The 18,634-nt window shown below is 49.0% G+C and overlaps 1 protein-coding gene across 1 annotated transcript in view; it reads right to left on the bottom strand.

Annotated features, from left to right (window-relative positions):
• SLCO2A1 (solute carrier organic anion transporter family member 2A1) overlaps positions 1–18,634 on the bottom strand; it is a 118,080-nt gene that overhangs the window by 34,614 nt on the left and 64,832 nt on the right. The window contains exon 3 of the mRNA XM_075546907.1: positions 13,759–13,921. Coding sequence (XP_075403022.1) covers positions 13,759–13,921 — 163 coding nt within the window. The remainder of the gene's footprint in view (positions 1–13,758; positions 13,922–18,634) is intronic.

The raw sequence follows: 18,634 nt of genomic DNA, 5'->3' as shown, positions 1-18,634 counted from the left end.
TCCAGGAGGCTGTGTGAAGAATAAGCTTGGTCCACTGTGCATGCCATAACCAAAGCTGGGGATGCACCAATGGCAAGAGAGCTCATGTCCACCAGCTTGCAGACCCCGCCCACAACACACATAGTCCCGTCCCCCCTGCACTCCCCGGCCCGAGGAATCGCCAGGGCTGGTTCTCCATTGCAGTCTTGTCCTCAGTAGGTAGGAGCAAGCAGCATCACACCGCAGCAATGTTTCGTTTCACTATTCAGAGAAATGTGCACTTGCTGTGTACACAACCCCAGGAAGCAAACAGCTGGGCCAAATAGCCATTCAATAGGTTGATGACGGGCTCTTTAGAGACAAGGTCAAAGGAAAAGCGATTAGTTAAGCCAGCACGAGTTTACCAAGAGCGAGTCACACCCAAACAACCTAATTTCCCATGTTACTGGGTCACTGGGGCCAAAGGACAAGCACAGCATGGTGCTACTTTGATTGGTGGCAGCCTTTTGGCAGGCCTGTCAAGACACCTGGTGACAAGGTGAAGACACATAGCTGGCATGCTCAGGAGAGATCTAGCTCAGAGAGTGCCCGGCATAGATGGGCCAGTGCCGCCTGGGACAAAGGCACCTGCTTTCTGCACATCTGCACTCCTCTGGCTGCTAAGGCGGGAGGCAGGGACTTGAGATGAGCTGGCACAGATTTGTGAATGGCACAGATGACGAGAAGCTGGGCAGAATGGTTAAGAGGACAGTCCAAAGGCTGACAAGTCAAACTTAGACCCAACCCTTGAAAGGTAGGCTCCCAGCCAAGGAGAACAAATTGAATGGTGAGAAAACATTTCTTTTTTTTGTCCGTGAATTTAAGCAATCAAGAATTTAATGGGTGAAATCCGGCACGGCAAAATTTATGAGGATAAATTCTGGGGGGATTTGAGCACAAGTTGGCAATTTTGACTTGTGTTGATGGCAATGGACCCATCTAGATGGGAGACTCCACTGTCTTCTTCCCAGGTGCCATGTTCTGACCTTGGCAGTATTGGACCCAAAGAGCCTGGATCATTATGTTGTGCAGAAGAGCTAAAGGGACTGGAGCGATCAAAGCCCAGACGCTGGGATCATGTGACGGCTGTCTGCACAGCTGACAGATTTGCTCTGGAGAGTGCTGCGGGCAGACCTGGGATCCACAGGATGAAATCTAGGAAGGCAGCTATCAGGGGGAGTTCAGGAAAGACTGGTCTGGGACAGAGTTGGGAACCGTGAGGTCATTGCAAGGCCGCCTCGTACTCCCTCATACTCGGGTGTGACTCTGGAGAGCCTGGAAGAGGTCGGGGGACAGGAGCTGGCAAAATGCACACTTGTTTATATGTTGTCCAGAGTCGCTTTTGTGCTACAGCAGCAGGGCTAAAATATTTACAGGAAAGCTTTCCTGATCCCTGATTGAGGCAAACTGCTTAAGGAAAACTCAAGCCCAGAATAAACAATCATATCTATGTTAATGGGGTGGGGGTGGGGAGCGGCATGGAGCCGAGGCTCAAGCCATCTGTAGGCAACTGGACATCCCATCACAGAAGGGTCACAAGGAAGAGATGAGCCAGTCAGGGTGCAGTATAACACCGATGAAACATATAACTTTCCTCTAGTTCTTTAATGCTTCCTCCCCCCTCTATCATGACCTCAATTATACCTAACAAATCCAGCTAGACCAGAGCATGTACACTGGTACAGATCAGAGCTGGAAACACAGGGAATCCAAGACAGATAACCCCTTTCAGGACCAATAATGAGAGTAGTGAAACCAGGAAGGGAAGGGGAAGGTGGGGGGAGAAAGGGGGAAACCAATCACAATGATCAACATATAACACCCACACACACAGGGGGACGAGCAACAGAAAAGTGGGTGAAGAGAGACAGAGTAGGTGTAAGACATGACAAAAATATATAAATCATCAAGGGTTCCTGAGGGAAGGGGTGGGGGATAAGTTGATATCAAGGCCTGAAGTAGAAAGAAAATGTTTTGAAAACGATGATGGCAACATCTGTACAAAGGTGCTTGATACAACGGATGGATGGATGGATGGATTGTGATAAGAGCTGGAAGAGCCCCAATAAACTGACTTAGAAAGAAAGAAAGAAAGAAAAGAAAAGAGTCACGAAATCATTCTGCAACCTGAGCTTCTGGAGAAGCACCCCACGTGCCACAGATGAGGGAGGCAGAGCTGTTCCTCCTGGGCAGAGGCTCTGATCTCTTCTCAGCCCAGCCCCGTCCCTCGTGGGGCCAGGACAGAGCTCCCCAGCTGACTGTGGAGCACCAGGGAGCCCGAGCACAGGCGCGCCCCCTTCAGGTTGCTCCCTGAAGGAGGCAAATGCAAGCTTGGGGTCCTGAAAAGTCCAGTGATTCCTGGGGGGAAGAAGTTGCCCTGGCTTGTTCCCCTTGGTGGGTGGCACGCTCCTCAAGGTGCTCAGAGCTTCCCACTCCAAGCCGTGGGTCACGAGTTCCCTGGGGACAACCAGCAGCACTGGCTCTACGGAGAGTGGGAGCTGGAAGTTTTGCTTTCTACTTAGGGTCCCTTCAGGGAGCCCAAGGTTCTTGAAGGGGGGAATCGATGGTTTACTCAAAGGGACATTTCCCAGAGGGACAAGGGCCGCATCCTATTTCTATTTCTATGGGGTATCCTTCACTCACAAGTGGTTTTCCTGAGTGCCTAAACCTATTTGAATACCAACCCCCTCCACTGCGCCCCCAGCCCCCACCTCAACCCCCGCCAGACATTGCCTTTCCCAAAGACCCTCCGGAGCACAGGAAGGATGATACATGCCTATGAGCCAGGCACAGGCTCCCCCTCAGGCCAGCTCTGGAGACCGGGAGGGACTGTGAAGCGTGTCTCCAGGCTGGCCAAGGGGGATTTAGGCTTGCTCACACACAGATGCTAGAAGGGCCTAACGGCGAGCCAACGGCGTATGCCAGCTGCCTGGCCTCCCACCAGACGCCCGCCACAGCACTACCCGGGGCCGTGCTGCTCAGGCCATCCCCTGAGGTTCTCTATCATTTGTCCAAGCTTGCTACTATTTTCCCCTACATTATGCATTTTTAAAAGGCTCCACATCAAACCTCATTAGGCTTTGCTCTGTTCAACTCCTCAAAGCCATTGTTTTCTCAGTTAAATTCACAACACTCACATGTTTGTGACCTTTCTTCTTGTTTTCCTTTGCAGGTGAAACAGCTCCAGCTGGCTGGGTCAGACAACTCTGACTCTCACCCCACCCCCACTCACACACATACACACCTGTTTTCATCTTCCTATACATCATGCGTCCCCCTCCCGCTCTCCCCAGCAAGCTCCTCCTTCCACAACCCGCACATGCTCCCCACTTCTCACACAGCCCCCCACTTTTCCTTTCCCAGACATCTCTCACCCTCAACCGAGGCATACCCATGTTTCTCCCCAGCCACCACAGACATCTCCCCTATCTCCACCTCCCCCTGCACCCCTACACCTCCTCGCCACACTCAGCTTCCTACACGTAAACACCTCTATCACACACGCTTCTCTACACAAATACCCTACAAAGCCCCTCCCACACCAACTCTCCTACAAACACCTCACCCCCTCCAACCTCTCCCACCCTCAACCAGCCCCTTCGCCTCCCTTCCAGTTTCCCAACATATCCGTGCTACACCACTGAGCTCAGAGGGGCAGTGGGTCCTGTTTGGAGGGGTGAGGAGCTGATTCTGACCACCGATGAAGGAACTGTGGTCAACCAGGATCCCAGACACCTCCCGCCACCACCCACCATCCCCAACCTTCGTGCTCCGGGAAAATTCTCTGTAATTGAGCAGCGGCTGGAGGGCTGGAACATCAGGGAAACGAGCTAGAAAATGACTCTTCCCTTTCTTTTCTGGGTGCACCAAAAATAACCCCCGACTCTTCCCTCCCTGGTTATCCGCAGGAGGCTTCCTGCAGCCATTGTGTGGGTGGGGGCGGACTTCCTCTGCAGTCAGCCTAGGATCTGCCCCAGGTTACACCTATTCCTACCAGACACGCTTATCTCCTGGGGGAACGGTCTCTCGATGGCCGGCTTCCCATCTAGGACAGCCTCCCAGTGCCTTCCAGAAGCGGTCATGGAAGCATTGGCTGCATAACTTGTCTTCTCTCTAAAGGCGCCAGGGCACATTTCCGGACCCCACTGACATTTAGAAAATCTAAACATTCAGCAGAGTCTGCATAGCTTTTAAAATTAGCAATTAGTTGTTAAAGGTCTCTGCGATTCCCACAGCGATCAGTCTGCCTGTAATTTCCCCCCTCCCCACCCAAAGCACATAGTTACTCTCCATTTCCCATGTCCGTTTCAGGAGCAGCTTCACTCCAGTGGGAAGAAATCATCAAGCAACACATGGTAATAGGTCGGTGGGGGCATGACTCATGAGGAACAGAATTCAAGTACCCGAGCACACTCAGGAAAAGGGACATTTGCTGAGCAGCCAGACAGTCATTTTACCTCTATTATTTTATTTTAATGTTTCCTCAGGGAAGTCTCTGGGTGGCCCAGTGGTTAAGCGCTCAGTTACTATGGAAACCCTGGCAGTGTGAACCCCCAGAAGCACCTCGGTGAACCCCTGAGGAGTCACAGGCAGCAGTGGGGGCCACTCGGCGGAGACCCCTGTTTGGCTTTATCCTCAGAACGCCCCTCGAGTTACGGCATGTGGGTCCCTAGTTACTGAGAAGGAAGTTGAGGTTCGGCTAGATGGAGTTGCTTGCCCCAAGAGACTAAGCAAATGTTATGGGTTGAATCACGTCCACCCAAATAGGTGTCCAACTCCTAACGCTACTCTGTAGGTGTCTTCCCATTTGGAAACAGGAGTTTATTATGTTACTGAGCCCATATGTTTGGGGTATGTCCTTAACCTTGTGAGTGATTAGAAGCATAATTAGACCAAGGAGCAAGCACATCAAGGGAAGACAGGCTCTCGCTGAAGATGATGGAGGCAGATGAAGCTATGAGTGCAGGAATTCCAAAGATTTCCAGCTACTAGAGGCTGAGGATAGAAGGCACACGGCTAAGCGATAGGATGGTCAGCGACTCACACCTACCAGTGAACTTGTGGGACATCAGACAAGACCTGGCAATTTTCTCTTGTAAAGACTGCAACCTAAATAACGCTTGGGGGCAGTTCGCCATTGCTCCGGGTAGGGAATCCACTCAACAGCATGCACTGTACCAACGTAAGCTGAGGTAGTCAAAGAAAGACCTCCGCCTACAGCCACACATTGAACTAGAGCCTCTAGACTCCTGAACCGTGCGGAGATAAATTTGGATGACTCTAAAATCATCCACCGGTGTTACTTGCACTATAAACAACGCAAAATCAGACCCATTTCCTTCGAGTCGGTTCTGATTCACAACAACCCTGTGGAACTGTCCTGTCAGACTCACAAGTTTTTATGGAAGCAAATTACCTCATCTTTCTCCTAAGGGGTGTCTGGGATTTGAACTGCTAACTAGTGGCTAACTCCTGCACCACCGGCATTCCTCATTCACCTTACAGAAGCACAGAAAACTAAGGCAGCCAGTGAAGGGCTGGGTTGGGATTTGAATATCGGGCCTATGCTCGTCCCATAAGGAGCCCTGGTGGCGTATCAGTTACGAGTTGGGCTGAGATCCAGAGGGTCCACAGTTTGAAACCACCAGCCACTCTAAGGGAGAAAGACGGAGCTCTCTACTCCGGTAAAGTTCCCGTCTCTGACGCTCACAGGGGCAGTTCGTCAGGGTTGCTATGAGTCAGCATCGACTTGGTGCCAGTGAGTTTTGTTTTTATTCTTTTAAAAGCTCTTCCCATCCTACTCTACCTCTCAAGTCCACTGCCACTGAGTTGAGTCTGACTCGCAGTGGCCTTGTAGAACTTAGCAGAAGGGCCTCTTTAGGTTTCTGAACCTTTTAGATCTTTAGGGACTAGATAGCCTCATCTTTCTTCCACAAAGCAGCTAGTGGGCTTGAACCACTGGTCTTGTGGTTATCAATTCGGTGCATAGCCCACTATGCCTCCAGGGCTGGATCGCCCCAATCTGAAAATCTAGGACTGGAGCAGGACAGCAGCCGAGAGTTCAGTGGAGAGAAATCCTGTAGACCACGTGCCAAGGCCCTATACTGCACAGAGCAGGACACCTTCTGTGAGGAAGGAGGCAAAAATTGCCTTGATTTCCCCCCAGTAGTTTGTTGCCCTATAACCCACATATCATACAATTCCACTACAACAAGGAGAGTTGTACAATCATCACCAATATGGGTTTTAGAACATTTTCTTCATTCTTATACTCATCGTAATTAGCTCCCCATTGCCTTGCATCCTCCCCTTCCAAATCCCCAAGGAATCACTAATCCAGTTACCGGCTCTCCAGATTTACCTGTGCTGGAGAGAAGTTGCCTTTAGATACCCCCAGGCAGGTCCAGGTCCACGAGCGAGGGGACCATTGTTTCTCTCAGGAAGCTAGATACTTCCATATTTTACCCTGGGTACTCAGTGATTTATTCAATGTCACCCATCCCAACAGCTGGAGCAGGGCCACCACTTAATGGCTACTGCCTGTGTCAGTCACTGGGCTCTGCTGAACGCGCACCTCTCAGCCGCAGCAGCCCTGAGAGAGGGGGCCCCTTGATTTTACATGTGGAGAAAGTATGGCTCAGAACTGTGGACAAAGTTGCCTAAGATCTGGTTGTTGGGGAGTTTCCCAGTCCAGATTTGGACCAAGATCTGCCTGAATCCAGAAGCTGGTTCAGATTCACCACACCATGCAGGGTGGGACATTTAATAAAATGCATTTGTCCTCATAGTCGTACATAATTCAAAACTGAGTTCCCATAAGAATGCAGTTAGAGTAGGAATCCCATTTCAAACTTTTCCCATGGAGTGAGACTTCATGAGTATTTTCATTTTGCATACATTAACATAGCACATGCCCAGGCTGCATTGGCATGGGCCCATGGCACAGACCCCACTAGGTCCCAGGATCTGGTTCCAGTTCCAAAATCCCTCTCACCCCACCCACTGGTTCCAGGAAGATGTGCTGAAGGTAGCTCAGCCCGAGGCACTTCCAGCTGCTGCTCAGATCCAGATAAAGCAAAGTAGACTCCTGGACCCCACTAATACAATTAGAATTTACACAAATAAAATGAGCAACATCACCAAAAAAGTCCCCTCTTCTGGCTTATAATTCCCCCTGCACCTTTGAGAGGCAAACAGTCTTATTCCTCATCCTGGCCCCTTTGGTCTCCTCTGGAAAGTTTGAGGAAGAGAATTGAGGTCAAGGTCTGGATGCTGGAGTTTGATGGAGGATCATGGTGAGTTGAAACCAAGCCAACAGATAGTTCCCTAACAAGAAGCAAACTAATTGCTTCCAGAACAATCCAGTTTCCTATGGGTGCTCTGTGCAAAGCAAACGCCATTGGGATGTGGGCCCAAGTCCCCAGGGCTGCCATGCTGTGCTGAGCCGACCGCAGCGTGTGCTGCCGGCAGCGTACTCTCTTCTCTCCCCTGCCCGAGTGTGCAAGGGTCCCTCGTGGATTGAGACCAAGGAGCAAGCACATCAAGGGAAGAGAGGTTCTCAGTGAAAATGAAGGAGGCAGATGAATCTGTGAGTGCAGGAACGCCAAAGATTTCCAGCTACTAGAGGCTGACAAATGAAGCCCCAAATGGCACCATGCTAGCGGGGAAGACATAGGTTGTAGAGAGAGGAGAGCTGCCTATACGTCTGTCTGTCTGTGATGGGTGTTCAGCACTCCTGACTCTCCTATAGAGCTGGCCTCCACCCGCCTGGCTAGCCTGAAGGGGAGAAAGAACACGGTGAGACTCCGTGCTAAGGTTTCTCACCCTGTGCCCACCTGAAGCAGGCGGGAGCCTTGAGATAGCCCAAAGTAGATCCAAGGTCACAGTGAATCTACGAGAAATGACGACTTCCTGCGATTTATGGAGAGGCCGAATAACAACTGCCATGGCAAGAGGCCAGCAGGTATTCATTTATCATCAGAGTCCCCTGTTCCTGCCCTGTTCTGTGTCCATTGCAGCCACGTGTTCACCCCGACTCTGACAACGTATAATGAACCCCCTTTTAGCCGTCTAAAGAATTCATCTCTTGAGCTTGGTTTGCATAGCTGACTCAAAACAGGGGCTTGGTATTTAAGCAAACCAGCCTCAGTTATTCCAACAGAATATCCCCGGGCGGTTTATTTATCTGCGGACATTTTCAACTCTACCACAGTGGACTGAGGATGGGCTGAGGGGGCCTGCTGCTCTTCAGAATACGAACTGGCCACTTCCAGCACCCGTTAAAAAGTACAAATGCAAACCACTCTGTTGGAGCCTTTCCACAACTCTGCCCACACACAATTCCTGTAGGAAAAAATCCCACTGATTATGATCTTATTGTCACACATGAAAAAACACATCAAACCAAACCAAACCCCAAACCCCTACCAACCCAAGCCGATTCTAAAACAATAATTTCATAAAATTAATATATTTAAAATAAGTTAAGAAATCGAAGAAGAAATAGAGGCTCTGGGAAATAAGAAACCATGAAAACAGGGCAGACAGATTAGGAAAAAAGTCACGAGAACTTTTAGAAACTAGCAAAATATAAAGATGCATTAAAATTTACGACATAAAGAATGAGTTGGACACCAGAGCTAGAGAGAGGCGTAAGTGGACAGAAAAACATACCGAGGAAATCACTAACACCCTAGAAACTACAAAAGGGATGCTATGAGACAAGGAAGTCAGAATACAAATGTCTAGCATCCATTTAAATGCTCCAGAAGGAAAGATTAGGTGTTTGGCAACATCAGGAGAAATTTTGGATGAGATTTCCTTTTATTTAGAATTACAGAGGAATCTTAATCTTCGGGAGAAACAGCACATTACACTTCCAAACAGGATAAGTAAAAATTAACCCAAACCCAGTACACTTTATGGTGAACATAGGTAAAGCAAATAAAAACCTTGAACAAAGCTGTAAGGAAAAACAGAGTCCCTACAAAGAGATGACAACAAGCATGGCAGAAATGTCCCAACACCATCAAGGGATGTCAGAAGACAGAGGCATGGTTCCCTCAAAGCGCTGAGAGGAAATAACTGTCAGCTTAAAATCCGTTTATTTTAGTCCAAATTAAATTTATTTGTCTTTAATTTATCCCAAATTAAAACAAAATTCATAGCTAAACTATCACGTAAGAGTTAAAGAGTAAAATTCATACAAGGACGTAGGGATTTCCTCACTCGTGAGAAATTGTAGGAAATAGGAAACAGAATACAAAAGGGAGGGTATTTAAAATCCAAGCAACAGTGGTGAGCAGAGAAACTGGTACTGAACTTGTGGGCAAACATATATAAGTGTTGATTTATTTATAAATAAGCAATTAGGATAACGATGATCACTTGGGCGAGGGTAAACTACCGCTCCACATCACCATGGAAGTTAGGAGAGAGTGGTGGGCAGGAAAACGATTCGACGCCATCTAAGATACAACTATTTCTCATTTGGAGCAGAGAGTGAAGAAAACCTTACACTCAAAAGAAGCAGTTAGTCCAAGGCCTAATGGACCACATAAATCACAGTCTACTGACTCTGAGACGAGAAGAACTAGATGGTACCCAGATTCCTCTGACTGGGTTCACAACAGAGGTCCTGGACATAGCAGGAGAAAAACGGGGACTAAAATGTCAAATGAACAATAAAGATCAGATCTGCTATCTCTGACAGACTGGAAGAACCCTTGAGAGCCCGGCCCTTTGACAATCTCCTAACCTTGAACTGAAGTCACACCTGAGACCACCATTCAGACCAACCATAGGAGGCCCATAAAATAAGCAAAAATATCCCAGAGGATTGCGTGCCTTAGGACAATCAAGATCAAAAGGAGACATTTTCCCTCAAAGACAAGAGGAGAGGGTTAGAATATCCAGATGACACTCTCTGCTCCTCCTCGTGCCACAGACAGTGCCTCTCCCGGTCGCGTGCAGTCCCAGCCGCATCCCCGAGACCCCATGGTGAAGGTCGGAGTGAACGGATTCGGCCGCATTGGGCACCTGGTCACCAGGGCTGCTTTCCTGTCTGGCAAAGTGGATATTGTTGCCATCAATGACCCCTTCATTGATCTGAACTACATGTTCCAGTATGATTCCACCCACGGCAAGTTCAATGGCACCGTCAAGGCTGATAACGGGAAGCTTGTCATCAATGGGAAGGCCATCTCCATCTTCCAGGAGCGAGATCCCGCCCACATCAAGTGGGGGGAGGCCAGTGCTGAGTATGTCGTGGAGTCCACTGGTGTCTTCACCACCAGAGAGCAGGCTGGGGCTCACCTGAGGGGCAGTGCCCAAAGGGTGGTCATCTCTGCCCCGTCTGCCGATGCCCCCATGTTTGTGATGGGCGTGAACCACGAGAAGTATGACAACTCCCTCAAGATGGCCAGCAATGCCGCCTGCACCACCCACTGCTTAGCCCCCCGGCCAAGGTCATCCAGGACAATTCTGGCATCATGGAAGGACCCATGATCACAGTCCATGCCATCACTGCCACCCAGAAGACCATGGACGGCCCCTCTGAGAAACTCTGGCGTGACGGCCGTGGGGCTGCCCAGAACATCATCCCTGCATCTACTGGCGCTGCCAAGGCTGTGGGCAAGGTCATCCCGGAGCTGAATGGGAAACTGACTGGCATGGCCTTCAGTGTCCCCACCCCCAGTGTGTCCATCATGGATCTCACCTGCCGTCTGGAGAAAGCTGCCAAGTACGATGACATCAAGAAGGTGGTGAAGCAGGCAGTGATGGTCCCCTAAAGGGTATCCTGGGCTGCACTGAGGACCAGGTTGTCTCTTGTGACTTCAGCAGTGACCCCCACTCTTCCTCCTTTGATGCTGGGGCTGCCATTGCCCTCAACGACCACTCTGTCAAGCTCATTTCCTGGTATGACGATGGATTTGGCTACAGCAACAGGGTGGTGGACCTCATGGCCCACACGGCCTCCAAGGAGCGAGAGCCCCCTGGACCAGCAGCCCAGCAACAGCACTGGAGGAAGAGAGGCCCTCAGCTGCTGGGGAGTCTTTGCCCCCAACTCAATCTCCCAACACACTGAGAATGTTCCATCCCGACCTCCTGAAGGAGAGAGCGGGACTTAGAGAGCCTGACCTTGTCATGTACCATCAATAAAGAACACTCTACCCAACCGAAAAAAGGAAAAAGAAAATCCAGATGAAAGGAAACAGGGAAAAACAAAGCAAAACCATGGGGAACGTGTAGGACCACTGTGGAGGACGCATGGATCACTTGGTGTAGAAACCACTGAATGGAAAGTTAGTTTGCTTTGCACACTTTCTCCTGGAGCACAGTAACATGTATTTTTTACAATGAAAAGATTCTTGTGGTGTTTGTTCTCTTGAGGAGCTGGGCTGCTAACTGCAAGGTCAGCAGTTCAAAACCACCAGGTGTTATGGACAAGAAAGAGGAAGCTTTCTGCGCCCGTAAAGACCCTTATGCTTCCTGTTCAAACTTGTCTGATCTACTTTAACTCTCATTTGCTTTTCCATATAGATTGTAGAATTCACTTCTCTGAATCTACAGAAAAATATCCTGCTGAAATTTTGGTTGGGAATATATTAAATCTATGGATCAGTTTGGGGTAAATTGAAGGTTTATTATATGGAGTCTGTCAATTCATGGGCATGGTACGCCTCTCCTTTACCCTTATATTTTAATAATGACCTAGGATTTAGCCAAGAGAACAAAATCAACCCCAAGTGAAACTCACTGCCAACCAGTTGACTGCGATTCATAGCAACCCTTTAAGACAGAGTAGAAGTCCCCGGTGGGTTTCTGGGACACTATTAAAAGAAGGTAAAAGACAAACAGGAGAAAATGTTTGCAAATTTAATGCCTCACAAAAAACTTGTATGCAGAATTATGAAGAACTCTCAAAATCCAACAGTAAGAAAACAAACAACCAAATTAAGAAATGAGCAGAAAATTTGAACAGAAATTTCATCAAAGAAGACGTATAGCTGGCAAGTGAGTATGCACAAAAGATGTTCAACATAATTTATCATTAAGAGATGCAAATTAATCCCATCATGCTATATAGCACCTATCACAATGGCCAAGGGAAAATTAAGGTCTCAACGAGAGACATACTACCTGCCATTGTGGGTACACCAACAACAAAATGACAACACTAAACTACAGTGAGAATGCAGAGACGCGTCTTCACTCACAGTTTGCTGGTGTGTGCGTGCGCAAACCGATATAGCCATTTTAGAAAATAGTTTTGCAGTTTCTTAAAAATTTAAACAAAAACATATCCCATGAAATCAGCAATTTCGCTTTAATAGTACTTAACCCAGGGAAATAAACATTTAGATTCACACAAGAAACCGAGCACAAATATTTTGATTAGCCCTATGCATAAAAACTACAAAGGGAAAGTCATACAAATGTCTTTTAGCTAGCGTTCACGACAGTGGGCTGCTAGAAGGATAAATAAGCGAGAAGGCAGCCACAGCTCTGGAGAACTCCAAGTGCATGTGCTGAGTGAAAGAAGGCAGTCTCAGGGGATGACAGGCTGCGCGGTTCCATTTCTATGATTGTCTTGAAAACACAAAATCATAGTGACGGAAAGCAGGATAGCAGAAGGGAGATTTGGGGGTGGATGGAACTATTCCGTATCCCAATTGTAACCGTGGTTACAAAACTCTAGGCAGGTTAAAACTATAGTGCACCCACCTAAATAAAATATTAAGTTTGCTCCACAATTTTTGCAAAGAATTTGTAAGTTCGAGCATAACTAACAATGTGCCTTCCCCACAGTCGGAAGAACAACAGGACTGAAGAAAAAGGAAACCAGGGAGGAAAGTGTCCAGAGAATCAACAGAGATAACAAGTACACGGACTACTGGGTGGTGACTGCCTCTGGGAAGAAGTGAGGGGTGGAGAGGGAAGTCGTGCTTTATTTCATTTTGAAAAAGAGGCATGTGCAGGAAGACTGCTGAATCTTGATGACCAGTCCACAGGTGTGTGATACAGTATATATATTTTTTGTGCTATTTGTTTGGACAGGTACATTTCTTTCTGTTTTAGAACATTTTCTTGGCATCTTTTTTTCTTGAGTTAGTAGCTGCATTTAAAATTTTTCTGGTTACTTTTTTTTTAAAGAAAAGGGAATGTATTATTTGCAAAGCTTATCAAATCTTCAAACATGTCACCTTGCCATAGCACACAGCTCTAAGACCCGGAAGTACAACGTCACAGAAGCCTATGAATCAGGAGCCCTGAGCCTCTCTGGTCCTAACGCACGGGGTGTCCCAGAGGCCTTTGAGCACTGTGCCCTTGTCTTATCCCTTTCCGCCCCACCTCACTGGTTCCCAGGGATGTCACACAAGGGCACAGGAGAAGAGTGCAGCACGGCCTGAAGAGTGACAGACAGATGTGCCAATGTCAAGACTTGGACAGTAAGTAGTCACAGATTCCCTCTTGCTCAGCCCCAGTGGGGCACTGCTTGCGAGGGGTGCACGGGGAACCAGAGGTAGAGGGACGTCATCCTCCTTCCTCAAGAAGCCAGAGCCGGGTAAGCTGGTGCAGCTCTTTACGTTTTTGGGTATGTTCCAAGCTTCAGGGAACTTTCTGGTGGGAGAGGAATGCCCCGGTGTAGAATGTCATCATCCCAGGAGCACCCCACTAACTCTGTGAGATGCCCACTCCTTCCTTCTACCAGTGCAGCCGGGGCAGGGGGCCACTCACCAGTGGTGGCCATGGAGTACTGGTACGGATCCGAGAGGAAGTGTGGAAGGGTGAGTAAGAAGGCACCTGCAGCCAGGAGGAGGCCCCCAAGGCCAATCAGCCGTGGACGGTGCACCCGGCTGCCGAAGTAGCTGACGAAGATGATGAGGATGGCATTGCTGATCTGCAGAGAAAGCAAAGGGGCTGGGTGAGAGCTGACACCTCATCGTCACCTACCTCCAGAGTTGATCTGACCACCCCCAGTTCAGAGAAACCGGAGAAGCAAGAGGGTGCCCCGCTGCTCTTAATTTAAAATTCAACCACCGCCCTCCATCTGGCCTAGTGTGCCCTTTTCCACCACAACGTTATTTATTTTCCTAAATTTTATTTGGAAATAAAATACACCACTTCCTTTCCATTATGTCCAATTCAGTGACGTTGATTGTGTCCTTCAAGCTGTGCCAACATCATCCTCAATGTCCTTTTCGGAGTGGCTGCTCCCTCACTAACACAAACTCACTACCCCTAAGACTCTGGGCTGTGGTCAATACTTCTGAAATGACAAGGAGGCTCAAGGCAGGCATTTTGTACTAGTTAGGCTCCACTTGAAGCATTTCCTGAATGAAGAAAAGCACTGCAGCCTTCAGTATGGATTACACCTCAATCTAAAGAAAACTCAATTCCTCACAGCTGGACCATCATGCTACATGGAGAAAGGATGGAAGCTGGCAGGAGTCCACAATCAGCGCTCAGGGAAGCAGCAGCCAGGGGATCGAATTGAGCACTGAGTGACCCTGCTACACAAGACTTCTTTTAAAGCAAAACTGCTACTTTGAGGACTAAGGTGCCCTTGACCGAAGTCATGATGCTTTCAGTTGTCTCATATGCACGTGAAAGTTGGGCACTGAGTAAGGACGATTGAAGACACAGCAATGCATTTGAATTACGGCGCTGGTATAGACCATTGCAAGTACCACGAACCGCCAAAAGGACAAACAAATCTGTCCCGCAGGAAGTACAGCCAGAATATTCCTCAGACACAGGATGGCAAGACTTCATCTCATGTACTTTGAACACACGTTTCAGGAGAGCTCAGTCCCCGGAGAAGGCCAGCATGCTTGGCAAAGCAGAGGGGCATCAGAAAAGAGGAAGACCTTCGACGAGAGGGACTGCCACAGCGGCTGCAACTCTGGGCTCACACATAACAAGCATTGTGACGATGATGCAGGACCAAGTCGTTCTGTTTGGCTGCAGATAGCGTCACTTTGCCAATGGTATAGCACCTAACAACAAAAACAACAACAAGCCAAACCATTGTTTGGCTCTAAGATGACTTGAGAGGACATTATAGTTGAAGGCTAGCATTTGCCTTAAAATAGGTTCAGGGGGTTAACCAGACTCCCTGTGTCCAGAAAGTCTAGAGTCAACAAGAATTTGAAATTTTGTTCGGCATTTCCAAACTTTTAGGAGTCTTTTAACACTTGGAATCTTAACCCAAGTGAGATAGTTAAGGTTTGTTTATTGTGCCAACCTGGCCAATAAACACATGTGGGGTTAATTGAAGGGCGCAGAGATAAATGGATCTCGCCTTTCTAGTTCTCTGGTCTCTTGTTCTTTGGTGGCCAAACCAAGGTGTGGCTGCCTTAGCCAGTTCCCTGCTTCAGCTGGCAAGGCTCATTTCCTGTGAGACATCCCTGAGGAGAAGAGAAGCCACATGGACCTATCCCGTGCAGCCCTGGGTGCTGGAGCAGCCTTGTGGAGACCCTTGCCAGCACTGAGATGATTGCACATTCACTGATTCAGCTTTCTTCCTGCAGCCGGCAACAATGCGTGTGATTTGTGAGATGGAGGAGGACTTTGTAAATCAGTGTCGGACATATGGGCTAATGTTGGACTGATGGGCTTGGGCAGCACTGGGTTGGGATACTTTCTGAATATACACTTACCCTTTATATAAATCTCTCTGATACATATGAGTTTCTGTGAGTTTGTTTCCCTAGTTTACCCAGACTAACACACCAAATTACTTAATGTAGTTTGAAAAATCCTCAATATAAAATGCACTTAGTCTAAGGTATTCTACTGAATGTAGTCTCTGTGGGACTTTTAGAACTCACTGCTTTGCTTAAAGCAGGCTGGTTGGATGTGGACATCATCTCTAAGGCCCATGATGATGCTCAGTCTTCTCTCCATCCTCCTGTGAGTGATTACAAGCTAGACCCTGCTAGCTGGTCAGTCAACAAACACCTCCCGAGACTGGCCTAAGAAGTAATGAACCTATCCTGTTTGCTTGCTCAGGGTCAATCGATGTTTGTCATGGTTCCTCTGAAACCTAAGTTAATGTGACCTATCTACACGGGACAACCAAAAGTGTGGATTCCAAACCCGATGGTACATATTCTGCACGGATAGGACACCACACAGACCGTCTGTTTGGCACGGCTGTGGTCTTCTTGCTGCTATACGTTCTAAATAAAAACTCTTTCTTTCTCTGACCTGAAGTGGCTAGATTGGTGACACCAGGGGAAGATCCCTGCATTTTCGGCTCAGACTCTACTCCTCTGTCTGATTCTCTTTCTTCCTCTTTTGCTCCAGGAGAAGAGAGACCAATCACTGGCCCTCGGAAGGCCATTGAGCAAGCTTGTAAGACCCCAGGCACGAGGCAAATGAACTAGGAAGCAGAACAGAAGCACTAACACATGATGAGGTCAACTGATTGGGACAGCCCATGAAGCCCCACCCTAAACCCGGGGAGTGGTGGAGTGAATGATCCTCTAATTCACTGAATCTTTCTTCCGCCTGACTGACTCTCTTGGCAAGGCCTTCTGTTGTGCTGCTCATCTCTCCTGTCGTCCCTTTCCGTGGAAATGACTTTTCCAGAGCCTCGTTGTGCTCTTGCTTCTGTTCCTTACTTCTTTCAGCCCTTTGGCTACGTTTGCCATTAGTTCTCTGATTACATGTCCCGTCATGTTATCGCCATCGAGTTCTTTTCATTATTTGGTCAACCGTAGATGCGCTTTCACTCCCTCTCTCAGGTGCACGTGGATGGGCCATTGTTTCCCTTTTCCTTGTGGGTCTTGTGATTTTGGGCCGGGTCATTGGAGTTTCTGAGGCTGTTTCTTAGTTTTCCCCAGAAGTTGGTCCTTTTGCACACTCCACTTTCTGTAAGAAAGCCTTGGGTAGGGCACGGCCTTCTGCCTTTGCTCACTGTTTCCTGCCCAGCGCTGGGATACAGATTCTTCCTCTCTGGTCTAGTGAGCATTTGAAAATTCCAGCTCTCGGGTTTTACCGTCAGTGTTTCTCACACCCCTCAAACAAGTTGTGGTCAGTAGGTCCACCAGCAGTCCCGGTCACTCAGTGGAGAGATCATGCACTAATCAATCTCTCCACTAGGGGATGCAGTGCCCCTCTCTGCTTACTACCCCCCTGTCCACTGTTTCTGCCATCCTGTGTTTAGTGCAACCAATCACACTCACGGAACCCTCTGTGGGGCTGGGTGCTGCCCCCCAGCCTGGCCCGAGGTCTCCTTCCCTGCTCTGCGGGGACTGCTTATCTCTGTCTGAGCTGACATGGAGACCTTTCCATTTCAGCAGGAGGGGCTGGCATGCCTCAGAAGCACCTCCAACCTATCCGGTTTGGTGTTTCAGAGCCCCAGTGGCCCTGTGGCGGTTGGGAGAGCCGTCCCCACCTAAGGGACTTCCTAATAGGGATGCTTTGGTAGAAGTTCCTATCTGCCCAGCAGCTGACAGTTACCAACTGGGGGGAAAGGAGTTACACTCCAAACAGATCACCAGGGAGGCCTACCTTGCTTGTAGCCAAGACTACACTGGAGTGTGTGGAGGTCTCCAGTCAAGATGCCTGCTGCCCAGGACACAACAGCCCCAGTCAGCAGTCACAGAGCTGCCTTGAAGAGGGAACAGATGGACCCAGTCCGCTCCCCAGAGAAGTCGGCCCAGGTGGTTTCAGAAGCCTGGGCTCTGGGATGCATCGGGAAGCCAGGGGAGTCTGACCACAGGTGCAGACTGCACTGCGGGGACGTCTGGTACCCACACTGATAGGGTCCGGGAGGGGATGCTATTCTCTACTGGGAATCCCAGGAGGTCTGTTTTGCTGCTCTCAGAGCCCCCAACCCCAAAATCCCCACAGTAGGTGTTGACTGTGAGTGATGTTTCCACTCAGGCCCAGCTACACACACACACACACACACACACACACACACACACACACACACACACACCCCTCCTCCCCCTCCCCCAACCTCAGCACCAACTGCAAAGCGGTGCAGCCGGAACCTATGTGAAGGGCTGTCCTGTTGTTTTCGGTGGCCAGCGCTATGGGGTGCGCAGGGAGCCAGGTGGAGTCCTGACTATGGGCACAGACTCCACTGTTGGACCCCGTTGCAGTAGTTCACAGCAGGTTTCTAGGTGAGAGTGTCCGGAGGTGGGAGGAGCAGTCACGCTCCAAAGGGACCTACAGGGAGCTTTGCCTTGTTATCCCCGCAGCAAGCTTGCTGTGGGTGTCGCCTCCACTAACCACAACAGCCTAAGTCAGCAGTCCTTGGACCACCTGAAAGGAGGAGCAGACAGATCAGAGCTGATGCCCTGGGATGTCGGCCCTGTTGGTTTCAGGGGCCTGGGCTCTGTGTGATGCAGGAATGCGGGTAGAGTGGTGACCAGTCATGGCAGCAGACGGGACCTTCTGCAGCAATTTGCAGTAGCCTGGCAACCAGCAGTGTCTGGGTTAGGGACATGGGGTCACATTCCAAACAACAGACGGTGGGGTGGTGGTGGTGGTATATTTATTTATCACAGAAACTTGGTGTCTTTTTGTTCAGAAACCTGTACCTGGAAAGAGCTTTCTTTGTGGCTTTCTTAGATGTTATTGATTTCCTTCTTGT

Source organism: Tenrec ecaudatus, chromosome 4 (assembly GCF_050624435.1).
Source record: "Tenrec ecaudatus isolate mTenEca1 chromosome 4, mTenEca1.hap1, whole genome shotgun sequence".
In the NCBI taxonomy this organism is placed as follows: domain Eukaryota; kingdom Metazoa; phylum Chordata; class Mammalia; order Afrosoricida; family Tenrecidae; genus Tenrec; species Tenrec ecaudatus.
This window is presented reverse-complemented; position numbering and strand designations above follow the sequence as displayed.